At 48.1% G+C, this 18,545-nt stretch overlaps 1 protein-coding gene across 2 annotated transcripts; it reads left to right on the forward strand.

The window, feature by feature from the left end:
* Positions 1–852: 852 nt before the first annotated feature.
* Positions 853–17,580, forward strand: LOC120952184 (protein lozenge-like). Of its 2 annotated transcripts, none has more exons than XM_040371373.2 (6): positions 853–2,092; positions 3,960–4,199; positions 8,457–8,570; positions 13,084–13,527; positions 16,092–16,256; positions 16,333–17,580. In XM_040371373.2, exons 1-6 carry the CDS (start codon positions 1,783–1,785, stop codon positions 17,181–17,183), a joined length of 2,124 nt encoding a protein of 707 aa, XP_040227307.2. In that variant the 5' UTR covers positions 853–1,782; the 3' UTR covers positions 17,184–17,580. The 2 variants fall into 2 exon arrangements, with proteins under 2 accessions (XP_040227307.2, XP_040227309.2); XM_040371375.2 differs by having other exon boundaries at positions 16,342–17,580.
* Positions 17,581–18,545: the final 965 nt, after the last annotated feature.

Genomic DNA, 18,545 nt, shown 5'->3' on the forward strand with positions numbered 1-18,545 from the left:
CCTCCTTGAATTTAATAGGAAATTTGTTTATAGATCATATTGTTTGTTGCCGATTGTTTAGCGCTGTTAATTGTTCGCTTTGTTCCACTCCTCGGCATAGTGCAGACTGTGTATGGAGCAAAAAGTAGGAGGAGCTATGAGACGAATGAGCGAACAGTCTGAAAAGTGACGAAAAGGGAGTAAGCAGCTCACTGCACTATGGTAACACACATCGCACAAAAGCGCCCAAAATTGTTGTCCAATTTAAAGCAGCGGGGCAGCAAGACAGGGATGTAAAGAAAGCAGTCTTCTCTGAACAATTGCGTAAACTGGTGAAAAAACAATTATGAAATAAATACTTTCTTGTTTATTAATGTTGCAAGAAGCATCTTGAATTGAAGCATCAACGGGTAATTCTGAAATATGTGTAATTAAGCTGAAAACCACTCAAATCATTGACCTAATAATTCAAATTAGTGAAATGAAATCATTTCATTTCCTATAGAACCCTCTCTCTTAGCGCCTGAAATTGAAATTGTCTGAAACATCCTTTTAGTAATTAATAAAATATTTAACAAGGTCATTTAACAAGGACACCAGAGATTGAATGGTTTAGCTTTTAAATAATTTTAACACAAAAAGAAGCCCTAAATTAGTTTAAAAAGCACACGAATAAATTTCTCATACAATTAACTTAAAAAAAATATTCCTATATTCTTTTAAAGTATAATAACCTCATCGTGTTACACAAACACATTAATCGTATTATTAGTATCATTACAAAATGTGTTCTTTGTGCTATTAAACGTTCCACGATTAGCTCGGTGGCAGTGAAACGACGACCGAGTGTGTAGCTTGAATCACATACCGCCGCATCGGCATCGGCAACCACCCGGTCCCCGCGGTACCCGACCCGACCGGACCTACCGAAATCAGCTGCTTCTCGCGGTTGCGCCAGCGTTGATGCTGCTGCAACAGTTCATTTTCGCGCTGACTTTGCTCCGTGTAGCACGTGTGCGTGTGCGTGGAGAGAGCAGACCCGGTCGCTTGCCGTTTTCCCACCCGGATTCTTAGCAACGGATCGTACCTTGATCGGTCGAGTGCAAAGTGCATACGTTTGGTGGAGTTTGTGTATCAAAAAGAATAAGAAGAAGAAGCAGCAGAAACAAACCGTATAAATATAAAACTAAACGCACCGAATAATAATACGATTCGCGTTGTCCGTGTTGTGTGCGTTGTGCCATTTTTTGTTGTTTTTGCGCGCGAGTGTACGTTAATCCAGCGCGTTCCCGATTTCACGCTTGATCAAGCGATCAGGGTATTAAGTTCGTCATCGTCATCGTCGTCTTCGAGTGAATGAAGAAATAGGTACACGGTTGTGCGGCAGCAGCAGCATCAACGACAGAAAACGACAGCGTCTTAGTGACTAGTTCGCACGAGCGGAGTTATTGAATGAAGCGAATAAAATTCCACGCCTGCTCGGATGCTGCTGCCGTGAGAAGCGGTGCTCGATTGGAATGCAGATGCCCGTTGTGATCTGTGCCGTCAGTGTGCGCTGATGCTGTGCGTGTGTCTATGTGCTGTGACGCCAATAGTGATCTCGACCAACTCGTGTGTAATTAAATATTTTCATTGATTTTGCGTTTGCTGATTGCGTTGGAAGTAGAAAAAGTTTTCGGCCGCCGTTTGATACTTTTTGGTTCAAGTTAGGAAGAGAAGAAACCCCCCCCCCCCGTTGTTTGCGTGTGCTGTGTGGATGCACCGGTCCGGGTGCATCGATGCAGTGTCGATCGGAACCGCTCGATGAGTTTGGTGACGTGCGGATTGCGATCAGCGAGTCTGCTGCCGGGAACGCCCACCACGGAGCGGCCACGGTGCCGAAGGAAGCAGACCGCCGGCACCGGAATGTTGGAGACGGGCACGGCAACCAGCGGGGGCGACGCGGGGACGCAGCCGGGCGGCAGCTGTCGAAACAGCGGCGGCACGGGCGTGCTGCAACCGTCCCAGAACAACGGCGGCAGCCACGCCACGGACGATAATGCCATCCCGGCCGATCTGCGCTGGATGGAGCGGATGGTGATGGAGGCCGAACAGCAGTACCCGGGCGAGCTCGGTGAGTAGTTGAGGCGGCAAATCGGCATCCCAGCCAGGGCAGGGCAGGGCACACCGACGGGGCAATTTGATCCAGCGCGCTGGGTTAGATTTTCATACGCGGCTCGAGCGGCCCAAGCGAAAGGTGGACAGGCGGGAGGTGATCGTGCACTCATGCATAATTTCGAACCAAACGCCGCGGGGCCAGGAGGGCCAGTCGGGTTGGGTACGGCCTCCGGTACGTTTCATTAGATACCGCAGCATCTCTCCGTGTATTGCCGTTGCCGATAGAAGCCTTAAATATTGTTCTACGGCGTTCGTTCGATCGGTTCGATCCGGGGCCCCCTCGGATAGGATTACACGACTGATGGCGATCGGTTCGTTGAGAGGGGGTAAGGGGGTGTTGGATTTTTTATTCGATTTCTCAATGGAGCACCCTTTTTTCCCCCTCTGTCTCTCTGTCCATCGAATGTGCTTTCCGACGACACCGACACGACTTGGGCCGTTTTTTTTGGCTTTGCTTGGTCGTGGAGCTGATACGGTTGGAAGCGTTCCAGTGATAGTGAGACACCAAATTGAGGAGTCATTTTTTTCGGCAGTAGCTGAGACACTGCATTGGGCTTTTGTTGCTTGTTTTTTTTCAGAATGAAGGTTGTTTTCCACCGGTCCCGGGACCGGATCATCAGGTGTAATTTATACCTCTTTCGAAGTGGTAAGGAAATGCTACCCGTTCTCCCTCCCCCTCCCCCCCATACACCCATAGGGATGTGTGTTTGATGGGAAAGTGTAAGAATTTGTTGGATTTTTTTCTGTTTTTTTTGGTGACTGGAAACTATTTCTGAATGGACGCAGTTTTTGTGCGTGTGTGATCGGGTATCGATCACATGCGAGAAAACGATCAACTTTGTAAGTGTCTGTGTGTGTGTGTGTGTGTGTTTCGGTGTTTTATTCACAAAAGGAAAGGAAATGATAAAAAAGAAGTGGAAAAATGATATCATCGCTCTTTTTTTGATAAAAATAAAAAAGATTATTTTATTCGCTTTTTGTAATACAAATTAAGGTCCATTCCGTTAACGGATCGAACATTTCACAAACTGATATCTCGCCAAAAAATGACCCAGATATACATACCTTATGAAAGAATATTCAAATCCTCGACTAATATCTACGTTTTATACAAAAAAAAAAGTCATAATCAACATACTGTTTTGCTATTTTCCGCTGATATTCTAATTTCACCCAGAACGCAGCGGGGACCTTTTTATGCAGCAAATTAAACGTTTACTTTGTAACATATTATTACATATCATTCTTTTATAGTCCTGTTACAGTCGAAAAAAGGAATATTCTTTCTTTTGGTATACATTATGCCATATTTTGATGTAAAGTGTATGAAATACAACAAAGCACCAAACAATTAATATTACCTCTACAATTAAAGTGGCATTTTGTAGAGAGCTTTCAAATTCCGCCTAGGTACAAACCCTTTTATTTGGGATCACAAGAGATTTTCGCTACAATAAATTGAACATAGACCATAGAACAACTGATAAAAGCATTCTGATTCGAACATAATTTAATATAACAATTCAAATATAAAACGTTAAAGAACTTGATTGGTAACGTGTAATTAAACATCTCGTATTATCCAATCAATCATTGTCCACCTAGTGCCAAGGGGTGGTAAAATGATCATTGAAACCTATGCTTCCAATACAGTTCCAATACGCTGGAAAGCCAACTATTAGCCCAACAATTACCTGGTCCGGCCAGTCGGGCAAGCGGTGGCAAGTGTTCCCGTTCCCAAATCGCACCCAATCGTCGGGTCGGGTCGTGCCCCCTCTTTGGCTAATAATAATTATTGCTTCCCTATCCTTCCCTCGTTGCAGTTCGCACCGACAGTCCGTACTTCCTGTGTTCCGCCCTGCCGAACCACTGGCGCTCGAACAAAACGCTCCCGAGCGCCTTCAAGGTGATCTCGCTCGGGGACGTCAGCGACGGCACGATGGTCACTATCCGGGCCGGCAACGACGAGAACTTCTGTGCCGAGCTGCGCAATTGCACCGCCGTGATGCGCAATCAGGTGGCCAAATTCAACGATCTCCGGTTTGTGGGCCGCAGCGGACGAGGTAAGCCAGTCAATCTCTTTCCCTTCCATCCTCGCCCCTTGTCCATATTTCTTCCTTTAGTCGTGCGTGTTTGTGTGTGCGTATCGGGACCATATGGTCTAAGCATTGATAATTATGGCACACCATTCATCGTAAGAATTGCAATTATATTTTATAACGAATTCGGTGCACCTTTTGGCGAAACACAGGTCTGTTGCTGCTGCTACTGCTGTCGCTGTTACTGGCGTGACCGGTGAGGTGCATTTCCAAAGTGTCGATATGACGCATGCATGCATGCATGCACAACGAAGTACATCTGTTATCCTCGCATTTTGTGTAGTCGATTAGAGAAAAAAGAAAGGCAGGCGTTTGTGTTGTTCTGCAATTCTTTTCAGAACCTTCCAGCATCGCTCATTGTTCCAATTCTTCTCCAACACATGGCAGTGTTATTCGCCATTAATTTAGGGCAAAACGCTTTGAAGATGCACGAGCAACACCTTGTTCGGCTGGATGCAACGGCGGTAGAGGAGCATCATTGCTTGTGCTGTTGCTGCTGGTAGCGATACTGTTGCTCGGTGAGGTGTAACCGATAGCAACAAGTTCCTGCTGACGTTTCGGGTACGGGAGGAGTTTGACATTCGCAGACAGATCAGGCAGCAGGCTTCCTGTTCGGATTCGTTCCTATGGTTTCTAGGACGCTTCAAGCGATCACATTACCCTTGCTCGATACTTGTTGGAGAGTGTGTGTGTCTATGTGAGAGAGACAGAGAGAGGGAGATAGAGAGTGGCCAAGAGCTACACCGTTGGAGACACCCTGAACGCTAGAATATGCGTGATGGGGTTTGGCGTGTGAGGGGTAACTATAGGACGTGCCCGACGACGTGTGCACGGTACAGGAATGTTCTTGCCTGCTTCAATTTATCAGGCCCCAGATCCAGATCCCGGCACCGGGAGAAACAAACAGATCAGTTCCACGTTTCCAGCGATCCAGTGCGCTCCGGAAAGGGGCAAGCACGCGGTGCGGACGGCCTCTCTCTCCTGTACCTTTATTCATCGCGTGATAAATCGCTGCACGCTTCGGGGCCGTAGGTGCCGAACAGAGCCCGGCGGCAGATTTTGGACCGAGCGGGTTTTGATGAATTCCCCCCCCCCCCCCCTCCAGGTGTCTCGACAAATACTTCCGACACGCGTCATTAATAAAATCGCAGGGTTCGTCTCATTTGTTCTGTTTTTTGTTGTTGTTTGTCGCTCTCTTTCTCAATCTCAACAAAAGAGGTCACGAGCCGAGGCTGAGATAACTTCATTCTTAGCTCATTATGTCCCGGTTGGTCGGTTGGGCGGGGGGAGAAGATTCCCGCTTTGATGTTGCATGGCCGACAGGAAGGGGTTCGTCGTCTTCGCCGTCTCAATTCAAGAAAGACGACGACCGAACGTCTGTCTGTCTGTGGAAAATAAGGCCCGATACAGAAAGGCAATCGACTCATCGCTCATCCGCTGGCCAGCCTTTATCTGCATAAATCCTCTCCGGCCAGGGCCCGGCATTGTAAAGGAGGGTGGACGCGCGTTGAGCCACGAGTCCTTGAGCCGATTAGAATCGAGTGCGGCGGCTAATTTTCTACCCCGAACCAGCCCCGAACATCATCCAACAAACAAATAAGGCTCCGCGAACGGTTCATCGACAGCGGACGAGGGGGATCTTTTCATCGCCCGAGCTAATATTAATGAGGATGTTAGGCACTGTTTTCTTATTTACGATCATCGCATCGATCTATCTAAAGGGGCCGTGTGCGCATATCCAGCGTGTTATGATCGTGTTTCTGGGTGCTTTGTGTTCTGTCGCTTGCTGCCTTCTGCCGATGGTGCTATTTTGTGTGCTGTTCCTCCGGGAAGGTGTTTTTGTGTGTTGTGTTGTCCCTTTCCCACACCTCCACGAGACGTCTTGACGCGCGCGGTGTACCGGTCCGGGTCCTCATGGGGTGATCTCCCCTTTTCTGTCCTGGGATATGGCTATAAACAAGTATATTACACAAAATGTGTCATAAAGCCGTCGGACGATGGATGGGTTCGAACGTGTCGCAGAAGCGGTATCGGTGAAAGCAAACCCCAGCGCGAGGGCGGTTCCAGAGGGTTTTCCAGGGGGTGTAAGCGAAGGGTAACCACTAAAGTGCGCCACAAAACATCTCGCCCCCCCCCCCCCCACCGCCACCTATCCCAAGCTCGAAATCCTACATCACCCGGCGCAAGACATTAAAGGGACACAACATTGTAGCTGTAGACGCTGTGGCCGGACCACACCGTCTCTCGCAGGGACTCTTTCTCACTCTGAGGGAAGCCTAAGGTTCACAGCCCGTACCCGGAGCAGGACGACTGCAGCCGACGAGCGTACAGCACGAGCAGCACCCCACCTTTTGCCAGCAGCCACCGGGTGCCGGGTCCCAACTGCAACACACGGCTGAACATAAATTATTGGCAGTGTGTGTGTGTGTGTGTGTGTGTGTGTGTGTGTGTGTGTGTGTGTGTGTGTTGCAAACTGAAAACTCTAAAAACCCCCCACCCGCTGAAGAGAACACCTTTCGGATAAAGCAACACAAAGGCACAGGCCCGACCAAGGCAGGAACAATATTTTGCGCAACCGAAATGCGCGCGCGAAAGGTTAAGGCAGAATCGTTAAAACGAAGTGTTAATATGCCTTTAATACATTTAAATTGTCGGTTAAATCATGTTTATGGTGGCGGCGGCGGCATGAATCAGAAAGATGCGAGCGAACCGCCGGTGCTATTGTGTCCAGGCCGATGAGGGAACGAGAACGGAACGGAAGGGAGACGGAAGGGCAGAGATAGTTTAATGGCCGCGTGTGGAACAACAAAACAAAAAATGTAGAATGTAAATTAATTGTTGAACTGATTTCGGTTTGGGAGTAACATTTTTGAACGGCTTGATCGATGACTTTAAATAATGTCCCTGACGTCACTCGGGGGGACAAGAGAACGGTTTGCCGGGGAGCGGGACAAACCAAACGCGCATCATAAGCAGCATTGTTTTCGCATGTTAAACTGCCACCCAATCACTGGCGCAGCTGGACAAAATTTAATTTTATGCTGCTGCCTCGTCGGATGATGGCTGTTGTTGTTGCTGTTATGCTGCTGCTGCTGCTGCTGCTGCTGCCCTACCGACTGTCCACGGCAGTGCACGCGTGTGTTCGGGCGCCGGGCTCTCGTTTTAATTGTATCGTCAAACCATTAAGGCCACCCACCACGCTTTCGGGTGGGTCGGGTTGGGTGGGTGGGTTAGTGTTCTTAAAGGACACCATGGACCCCCTCCCCCCGTTAGCCAGATCCTATCTGCACGTGACATTTAAAGGGAAGGCTTCTGGGGTAAGGGACTGTTTGACATAAGGAGAGCAGCAGCAGCAGCAGCAGCAGCAGGGAAAATGCGATGATGGTCACCGAAAGAGCATAATAAGTTCATTAACAGCTTCCCTCCACAACCCCCCCCCCCTTCCCCTCCGAAACGACGGCTTGACCCCCTTCCCGTCGCGTTTGTTTCCCACTGGTTTCGCTTTAACTTTTCCATCATTTTCACCTCGCAAACCCCCTCTCGGGAAACGCCCTTACCCTTCTTCCGAAAAATCTTGCGGCCAGTTTTGTCAACCGGACCGGGCATTTGCGGTGGCACGGTAAACATGGAGCACACATACACACACACACATACAAAAGGAGGAAAATGGACAACGCAAAAACAGCATCATAATAATCTTTTACATACTTATCTCTCGTTTTTGCTTTTGTTCGCACAAAGCCCCTTGGTGGGTGGGCACCGGTAGTGGGACTGGTTCGTAAAGCGGATTACATTTTTAATATGTTGCGCATTTTAGTGTGTGAATGTGAGAGAGAGTTGTTGTTCTTATTGCTGGTTGGTGGAAGATCGGTGTAATCTTCCGAACCAAAAAGGTGGCAAAAGTTTGCAAACAAAGAGTCAAAACAGATTGCGAGCTTAGGGAATCGGGGGAAGGAAGGGAGCGAGGATTGGCCAAGCAAATAGGGGCACCCAGCATAGCCATTTGCTGGGCCTCTGAAGATCGACTGCACGGGATTGTGCGGGGGGTTTTTTTTTAGGTAAACGGTGACACCGTTTCACTTTGAAGTGTTCTGCGTGCGGATACGGCAATGGTGGTGCATCATCATCATCATGCAAGTGGACAAGTTTATTTAAATACCAGCATTTTCATTAATGAATGTTTCTTCTGTTTTTTTTTTTTCTTTTTTGTTTTCTTTACAGGGAAAAGTTTTACGCTTACTATCACGATCTGTACGACGATGCCACAGGTCACCACGTACTGCAAGGCGATCAAGGTGACGGTGGACGGTCCACGGGAGCCGCGATCGAAAACGAGTAAGTTGAGCTGCATCAGGAGCTGCTGGAGGAGTATTGGTTTGGGGTTGTGTGAATGGTGGTACAGCCTGTGTACTACAATCGTAATGTAGTGTAATGTGACGACATAGAAAGAGAATGCAGTGTAAAATGTGCAAAAGGATGTGATGTGATTAGTACAAAGATTTAACCGACCACGGACGATAAGGTCCAACTGAATTGAAAAGTAAAATAGTGTAAAATCATTAAACTTTTAACAGTGTGCCAATTAGTCTGTTTTTTTTTTAAGGAGAATTAATATGCAACGCATGGCTAGGAAAGAAAAAGTTGAATTAGTCAACGACAGACTCAAGAATCAGTGAAAATTGTGATCGAAATGAACTTTCTTTGCAAGTGAAAGTGTTGCATTGAATACTAATTTAACGTTTATCAAACAATTGAAGATCTCGGAGAGTTTATTGCCCAAAACAATATCACTGCTCTTGTATTCAATGCACAACTGTATTGTCTTGATTGTAAAGTCAGAGCAGAAGGAAGGACTTGTTGAAAACAATGCTTTCAGTCCAGCATATCTATAAAACTAATTTTTTTTCAAACTGACCTCATAGTTCCTTATAACAGAGTTTCCTACGATGTATTGGTCGGTTCTCATAATTTTTTAACTACTTCCCATATTTTTTCGGTGTGTTCCCACAATTTATTGGGCGTTTTCCACAATTTTTTGGTTCAATTGTATTGATATCTAATCGGACGATACCAATACATTATGGGAAAAACCAAAAATATATGAAAACGAACCAAAAATCTATGGGATACGATGAATAAATCGTTAGACGAGCCCAAAAAAATATGGGAACCAACTAATAAATCTTGTGAAATCCTGTAATCTAACCTGCCGTGTTGCTAAACTGATAACAAATACCTTGAATTAACCTCGCTTAAGCGTGTTGGAAAATGTACCGATTATTTAACATTGTGCAGCATTATTACCATACACGAAATTATTACCTACCATAACAAATTACCATTACTATTTACAGGGTTTTTCAGGGGTTCTTATAGTTTTGAGTCACCTTATTGACTCTTTCTTACGGTAAATGAATCTTTTAAAGATGGGAATTTGACTCTATCGTATCCGTTTGGACAAATCCAATAGGAATTTCCAAAGAGACTGTCCAAAAGGGTGCCATAGAGCCTGTCATGTAAAGTTAACTTCCCATAAGAAAGAGTCAAGGACAACTATGTGCTCCTCTGAAAAATCCTGCATTCCTCTCTCATCTGTGATAATAGAACTAGTGATGGGAAAAATGAAGTTTTTGTCGGAATCGATTCCGGCTGGCTCCGCAGTTTTCTGGAATCGATTCCGGATAGTAGCGTAGTAGGATAGTAGGTCCGGAATCCATTCTGGAATCGGATACGGAATCGGAATCGACTCCGGAATCGGTTCCGGAATCGGCTCTCGCACCGGAATTGGCTTCTAAATTAGAATCGGCTTCGAAACGGAGTCAGTTTCGTCATCGCTATAAAAATAGGCGTTTGGGTCCAATCATATTACGTATTGATAACCGCAAAAAAAATCAAAATTTACTTGTAAAAGATCCATTCTTATGGAGATTCCCGGACTGATTTCGCTCCGGAGTCAACTCCGGAATCGGCTCCGGAGTCTACTTCGGAATCGGCTCCGGAATCGACTCCGGAATCAGCTCCGGAATCGGCTGCGGAATCGGCTCCGGAATTTATTTTGAACACGGAGCCGCCCTCCCACCACTAAATAGAACAGTACACAATAAGACAAAAACATAATGATTGAAATACTATTTTTGGCTTTGGTCAATGAAGTTTGAAGAATGAAGTCCTGTTTCAACTGTCATGTCATTTATAGACACGTTTTACCTGCTGCGATGGTTGAACATAGCGAATCCAATGGCTTGTAACTATGGCAATCTATTGAATTTTTAAACTCATAAATTCAAATCTAAACCTTCTAGCTGAAGTTTCTAGATCAACACTCACAAACAATCAGCGTTCAGTCGTTCGAATTCACGCAGCATTCCGAACCGTGTCCAAACTATCAGCGACAAACATCTTTGTTAAGACGGTACTTTTATCTCAACCCCTTCTAACACCCAAACCGCACAGACTGCGAACGGAACAACGGTGGGGGGGGGGGGTTATTTGTGTGTGGTTAATGGTGCTGTATGCAGAACTGCTCTCTGTACGGCGGGCTTGAGAACTCCGGCGCAAAACAGATATCGGTACGCCCGCTCGGTTTCGCCCGCGCCTTATCGGTGAACGGGGTGGGGTGAACGCGCGTCTCGACATTGGGCCCCGGTTGGGTGTGTGTTTTGTTTTTCCCTCTCTCCTCTCATGCTTATCAGTTAAGCACGACGGCCGGCGGGATAAGAATAAGAGTGGCGTCGCGACCCGTCCTCTACTTCACTTACCCCATACCATACCCCTTTTGCCCCATAACCATTGCCAGTGGCCAGACGAGTTTGTGCCTGCTCAGTATGGTAAGGGTGTAAGAAAAATTCTCACGGTACAACGCTTGCCTCATCATGCCCGTTCCCCGCTGCCCAGATATGTGTGTGGTGTTAGCGAGTGACCGTGGATAACGACCACTCGGGAGACGTGTATCGCAGGTTCGGAAGCGATATGGAGGCTGGATAAGCGAAAAGGTTAACTACAGTTGTACATTGTCTAATACAATAAGTTATTGTAAGGCAATCGCTAACTGTTGGGCTAGTATGTAGAAGTAGCAAAAGGCGCAAGGTGTGATCATGACTCATTGGAGGGAGAGGTAAAATGATTTCAATTATTAACCCACGAAACCCACGCGTACGCAGAGCACAGAAATCAAGCAGGCCTTGCTTTGACAGGCTATGATTAGCTTCGGACGGGCTAATGCCTTTTGCAACACGTGGCCCGATTAACACGTGGAACACGCGGGTAGCTGAAGAGCTGAAGAACGCGTGCGTGTGTGTGTGTGTGTGCTTGAGCGGAAGCAGCAGTTCAATTAATGGGAATTTTACGATCCTTTTTCCCCCGCCCGACTGGGCGACTGGGAATTAGTTGTTTTGTAAGTGATTTAGAACCCCCCGCGTCTGGTCTGGTGTGTGTCGGCTGGTGCGTACCGTTTGCTCATTGGAACTAGTATTTATGGATGTTTAAGTGACATTCAAGTCCTCTCCCATATCGTAACAATGTTGGACAATGTTGGGCACAGCAGTTCCATTGACAACTTCCCGTGCGACAGTGGCACATGTGGGACTTTCATGTGGAGCCGTGCGTTTCTCGGCATTGGTGGTTCCGTTTTCTTCTCTCCTTTCAAACGAAGAAGGCTTTGGCAGTAAAAACACGGCACACGTTGGTAGCGGAAAATCTAACAAACCGGGCCGAACGGGTATGGATTCGAAACCGATAGTTAGAGCGTGCCATGGGTCGCAAGGCTTCCGTTGTCTGTTGCTGGGGAACGCTTGGGAAAGGGGGGGTGGAGGGGCCATAAAAATATTTATTAGCCTCGAAGCAAACACAAACGCATCGCACAAAAGTCGATACCGTCGAACGATGCTGGTGAACAACTGCAATACGATGCTTAAAGACGAGGCTCCATTGTCGGCCTCCCCAGTGTTGCAAAGCAGCCCAAATGGCACCGGGCGGGTGTGCCTGGTGAAAGCCAATTAGAGCACACAATTACATAATGTCGTTCCGTACGGCGTGGCGCAGAGCATCGCACCGAGCTCAAAGGATTCGTTGTTGCAGGCTGCTGTGCTGTGTTCTATGATGCCCCAAAAAACGCCGTCATCCTGGGCCAGTGGGGACGATATATAGGAAACGTAAAAATAAATGCGAGTCATTCAATATCATGTCGCATAGCCACGTCGCATACGGGCACACTCGGCTTCTCGGGCAAACGGAACCCCAAACTGGGATGTGCAGCGCCCAAAACTGCATCTCCCATTTTGGGGGAATGGGATGCAGTAGAAGTGAAACAAAAAAAATACCGCTCCCTTACACACAAAAAAGGAACACTAAATGGCAGAAGAAGAGAGAAAGAGAGAGAGAGAGAAAGAGAGATTCGTCCTCAGCTAATGATCCCTTCACTCAGGGGCTCGGCGTTCGCTTCCCGCAAGCGTAACCGCAACCGAATTCCCTTTTATATTCTCAATTTTGCGTGTGTGCATGTGTCCTCTCTGGTCCACAGGACGCTGCTGTGTCGCTGCTGTCTTCGGCAGTGGTGGGCGCACGGGTAGATGTGACCGTTTGCAAGAAGTCGCATTCCCAAACGATGGTGGGGCAGTAACATGAGATCTCTTTATTTTGTTGGTGTGCTCCTGTGTGTACTTCAGGATTCATCACCGGCCGTTCCCGGGCCAGTCCGGTGGGAGTCCGGCGGTTCTTTATCTAATCCCCAAACCACACCGCCACGGTCACGGGGGGGGGGGGAGGTTTTGCTGTTTGTCTCTGTGTCTATGTCTCTTTTTGCTCGGCTTTTGCACACACTGATTGTGTACTGTGTTTTCCAATTCAACAGATATGCCGCAGATGCGTCCACCGCCGCTGCATCGGTTTTTGGAGCAGCCCGCGTTCAACCATCATCACTACCCGGGGCGACCGGGCTCGTTCGGTGGCACTGGCGGGAGCAACACCGGCAGCAGTAGCAGCAACAACAACAACAACAACAACAACAACGGCGGCGGACTTGGCAGTAACGGTCTCGGCACAGGATCGACCGGCAGCTTGGGCGGTGGTGGTACCGCTGGCACCGGACACGGGAACGGAAACGGCAAATCCTCGTCTGTCAACTACAGTGCCGTCAGCAGTACCGGTAGCACCACGAATCTTCATACCCATCACCCACATCACCATCATCATCATCATCATGGTGGTGGAGGTGGAGGTGGAGGAGGAGGCAATATGGCCATCAATACCAGTGCCGAATCGAGCAGTGATTACAAACCTAATCTCGCGTTTTCAGGTAACGTGTGCGTGTTTCTGTGTTCTCATCCGGTTGTTGTTGTTTAGAAGGCAGGGCAGGGGGTTTGGGGAAGCGCCTTTGCTGTGAGAGAAGGGCGCGTCGTACGAGAGCACTACTAACATTGACATTTTGGACGATTTGTTAAAAGTGTTTTTTGAACTTTTTGAGGGAAGCAGGGCAACGCCGTCCGATACGGTTACGGCACGCTCTACGGGCAAAAGCGGGCACAAACGTTTTAATTGTGGTGAATTATGGTTATGTAAAACGAAGGGCCATCCGCCAAGCACTGTAGGGGGGGGGGGGACAATAAAAGGGCAGCCGAGAGATATCGCTCCATCGATGACGATTCGCACGTTTGTACACTGGAGCGGGAATTGCTTCTGTTGCAAGGGACTTGTTCTCGTTCTGCAAAATAACAATTTGCAACGGTTGAGCGAAGTTTGATTCTACGCAAGGGGCAGTGGCAGAAAATTAGAAACCAAGCGGCAACAACATCATATGGAGGTAAATTGCTTTTTATCCATTTTATGCTTTTTTTTCGCATTGGGGCAATTGCAAACTCACCTGCCATTGCCCGTGAATGCGCGTAAGGTGCGCGCAACCAAACAGCAAACAGCAAACAGCACAAAAATCAATGAGAGCGCATGCAAATAAACGTACGAATTGATCGGACAGCACTGATCGCCGACCGATGATGATGATGATGAGGTGATGAGAGACCTTTCTTCTCGGTCAATTTGGCCCGATTATAGGGATTTCTTTCATTTCCGCCACCGAGCGCATCGCGTCGATTCGCGTGGAGCTGTTGGGGGAAAATTGGTTGCTTGGTGAAGGGCAACAACTACTCGTGTTTGGCAGTTAATCACGCGCCAGCCAGTCCAGTCAGGCGTATCCAGTGCAACGCTGGAGGGAAGGATGGGTGCAAAGGGGGGGGGGGGGGGGGGGGAAAGAAAATTGATTTCCCTTGTTCCTTTTGCGCACGACGCATTACGACGGCATCGCTGACGAAGATGATCGTAGCGGGCCATGGCTATGATGATTGGATGCAAAAACAAAACGGGCCAAATTATTTCCCATCATCTTCCTGCTGCGCTTCTGAGCGAACGGGTTCTTAGTGTGCTTTGGCAAGGTGGAAACCAATATGTCACGAGCACGCCACTCGTACGGTTACGGGGCAGCACAAAGGAATCCGTTTCATAATTTCCTAAAAAACGGCACGATAAATCATTCGCGTTGTGTTCGGTGTGGAATAGTTTTACACACGCGAGCCAACCCTTCTTCAACATACTGTGAGTACTGCCAAGAGTAAATTAATCTTCTTAATTAATCAATCCGGTGGAAATCAGACGCGATGTCATCGTGTTTCGGTAGCGTACACGCACGTGCACGGCACAGAAACGTTCCGCCCGGAAACACCCAGGTTTGGGTCTCTCTTCTCGACCCCGAAGCGCGTAGGATGTGGTGCCCTCAGCGTGTTACCCTGCCACTGCCAAAACATTGTCAAAACATTGTCAATCAATTTAAGGCAAAATTACTAATTAATTATCCCCAAGCCCGAGAGCAGCAGTGGGTGGGTGTGCGTAAAAGTTACGCGCTGCTGCTGCTGCTGCTGCTGAGCGTCGCATGCTGGAGACAGTTTCCAAACAGTTTTGAGGGAGGGAGAGCACATATTTTGTGATTAACTTTTCAATAATCCACCTCATCACGATCCTGGTTGGCCATGCTCGGTGGGCTTGCTTGCTTGCTTGCTTGCACAAGGTAACGAAGCAATTCTTTGCCCAACTCTCACAGTAGTCTGTTGGTTGGCCCCAAACGGCTCCCCAAAAGGGAGGGGGAGTGGTGGTGGAGGGGGAAGGGAGGGCGAAGGGGACCAGTTTAGTTGTCTGTTAGTTTTCTAAAAATGACAACCCCTCTCCAAATTGGCCTGCAAAAAAGGTGGGGATGCACCGAGGCTTTCGGGGTGATGATGGCATTCGGGATGAATAAGTAAGCCAAAATCGATTAGAAGTGCAGGTGCCCCTCGTACGTCCACGCACACACACACACACCGGAAGTCCACACATGTCTGCCGGAAGTGCACGACCGGATAATGTGCGAATGAGGTATGCATTCGTTCATCATACCCCGAGTCCCGGTGATGATGGAAAACGATTAGACGGATATTATCGATTTGGAATGCAATGTCCGTGGAGTTGTCTGTGTGGTAGCACCGTTGGACCGTTTGCTGATGAAGATGAAGAAGCCCTCCAGCTCATATTTGGATGGGACGGGGTTTTTGAATGGATCCTGAAATAGCTTAGCAAAGTGTCAATCGAAGGGCTTTCTGGCTCTCAAAGGCTCCAAAGGCGTTCTTCAGGTGCAGAGGTGTCGGTAGAGGTTTGCATACATTGGAGAGCTTGCTGGAGATGAGGAAATGGGATCGTCTTATGCAGCCCGGATAATAGGTCCCCCCCCCCCCCCCCCTGTACAGTAATGCACCCAGTGGGGGCGGGTGATGATAGGTTTCCGTATATCCAATTTCATACATCGATTTCTTCGATTTCGGTTTCCGTTCTATTCCGCAGACTACACCAGCGCCACCGACTGGACGAATGGGCTGGTCGGTGCACCGTCCAGCACGTCCTACATGAACACCTTCTCGCCGCTGCAGGCCAGCCCACCGTCGTACGTGGCGTACGACTCCTGCCCGATGGTCGATCATCCCAATTACAGTCTGACGGCGTCCGGAGGTACTACGACCCCTCTTTTCTTTACCCTTACCACTCCCAAACGGCTTCAACCAGCCCCAAATGTAACTCTTACCAGTCGTTTTAGATAACCTGCAACCGTACCAAGACTATTACGGACTTTCTGGACCACCACCACCACCCCCTGCACCGACAGTTGCCGCGGTGGCACCACCAACGGGAACCAGCACGGTGCAAACGGGCCCGCTCGGTGGACAGCTTGCAGCCGGTGGCAGCTCGTACGTCTCCAAGACGGGGGAACTGGTGGAAGCGGCCGCCACCACCACCACCTACCCGTCCTATCCCCATCACACCCAATGGACCAACGGGTATCATGGTAGCTATCATCATCATCACCATCATCAGTACAATCACCCGGCCGCCGCCGCCGCTGCCGCCAGTGCTGGCGGGTGTGCCTCATCGCTAGCCGTGGCCGCCCAGTCGCCGGTCAGCTTTCACCCACCGGTGGCTACGGTGGCGGCACCGGCCCCATCGTCTGTCCCTGCGCCACCCCCACCCCCACCGATGGTGCTCTGTCCGCAGATGTTCAGCACCGTCAATCAGAACCAAATCCACGTCCATCTGCACGGTACGGGCAGCGACAAGTTCGAACACTACTTCGGTTCGGCCGACAACGGCTTTACGATTAATTCGTTTCCCGGGCCAAGCATTCGATCAGTGGCATCCGGCCCGATCGCCTCCACGCTGCACGCGGGCACGGCCGTCGATATCGGTGGCATTGCCGGTGCCCACCACCATCAGGACAGTGGCGGTGGAGCGAATGACACGCTTACAGCGCTACTGTCCGCCCACCATGACGATCCACAGCATTCCGGCGGGTCGGAGCAGCAGCAGCAGCAGCAGCAGGATGAAGGACGGGGCGAAGAATCAGTGTCCGGCGATCCGAGCAGCGTGTGGCGACCGTATTGATCCAGCTCTCGGCGGTGCTTTCGAAGCGCATGGCCATCAGTTTAACGGATCCCTTGTAATTCTTCACTTCAGCGAACGTTCGCATGGTGTCGTGGAAAGAAATGGGAAGGTTCTGCGCTGTGGGGAGGGGACAGAGTTAGGAAGAAGTTATTGTAATGTGGGGCTGATTCGAATTGGAGATTTTTTAAACCTGTGCCTTAAAACATTCTTCATATTTAAGCACTTTCAAGCATCTCACATTAACTGCTTTGTATACAGCTTGTAGTTCCCAATAAGAATTGTAGAGCAAAGAGGGGAAAGTCCACGGAGACGGACGCGTTCGGTTGTACTAATGTTGCCTCTTGAGTGTAGTTAGATCGCGATTGCTGTGTATTTCCAGGCTTATACCTTCGTATGCTCGGTGTATTTATAGTGACACAATTCTGCTGACCCCCCAGCGAGAACTATTTCCATCCCAGGGATGCATGGGGTGGAGGGGGAAGGGGAGAGGGGGGGGGGGGGTGCGTGCTGGTTTAATAAAAATTACATTCCCTTCGCGTCTTAAACTGTTAGCAACCAGCTATTATACGCACCGTTTTCAGCGCGTATGGGTGTGTGTATGTGTGTTTGTGTCAATGTTCGTATGAAATGCGTAAAACTGTGTCAAGCGAAATAGAAGGAGTGTATGTACGTTTTACATTGTGATCGGGCATTTGGAGCACACTCTTGAGCACACGACAATCAGCCGATTCCAAGCCCCGATATCTCCGTTATTGGCTAGTAAACTGTACTCCCGCATCTCTGTGTCGTAGAAGAAGAGCCATTCCATTGATGAGTGTGTGTGTGTGTGTGTGTTTTTTTTTTGTTGTGTCACAAAGAAAAGCTATTCTAAGGTTTAATGAATTGATGGATTTCTATAATTATAAGTTTTCTCAACTCCAGTGGATCAATAAGGTTGTACTAAGGCGTAAGAGATAGCAAAAATTACAATAAACTTAGTAAAATAGAAACAAGTGAAAACTATTGTGTTTTTTCTGTTATAAGTGGTTTAATTTTGTTCGTTTGTTTCAAATAGTCATATACGTGATATCCTTGTGCGTTATGTACACTCAAGCGTATATCACGCTGGGGGAAATCGAAGGAAAATGTACAGTGAGTACCAGTGTTGACTATATTTTTCCAGTTTACAATGTTTACAAACTGTACACATATAAACTAAAAAGATACTCTTTTTCTTACTTTAATATTAGCTACAAGAATGGAATTTACTACAAACATTCAGTCCAATAATTTTAATTTATTTCAACTTGAATTTATTTATTAATTATAATTTTGGACGGATTTTCATTTATATTACACACGTTAAATAATCTTTGACAATAA

The sequence above is a fragment of the Anopheles coluzzii genome, chromosome 2, assembly GCF_943734685.1.
Source record: "Anopheles coluzzii chromosome 2, AcolN3, whole genome shotgun sequence".
Lineage (NCBI taxonomy): Eukaryota > Metazoa > Arthropoda > Insecta > Diptera > Culicidae > Anopheles > Anopheles coluzzii.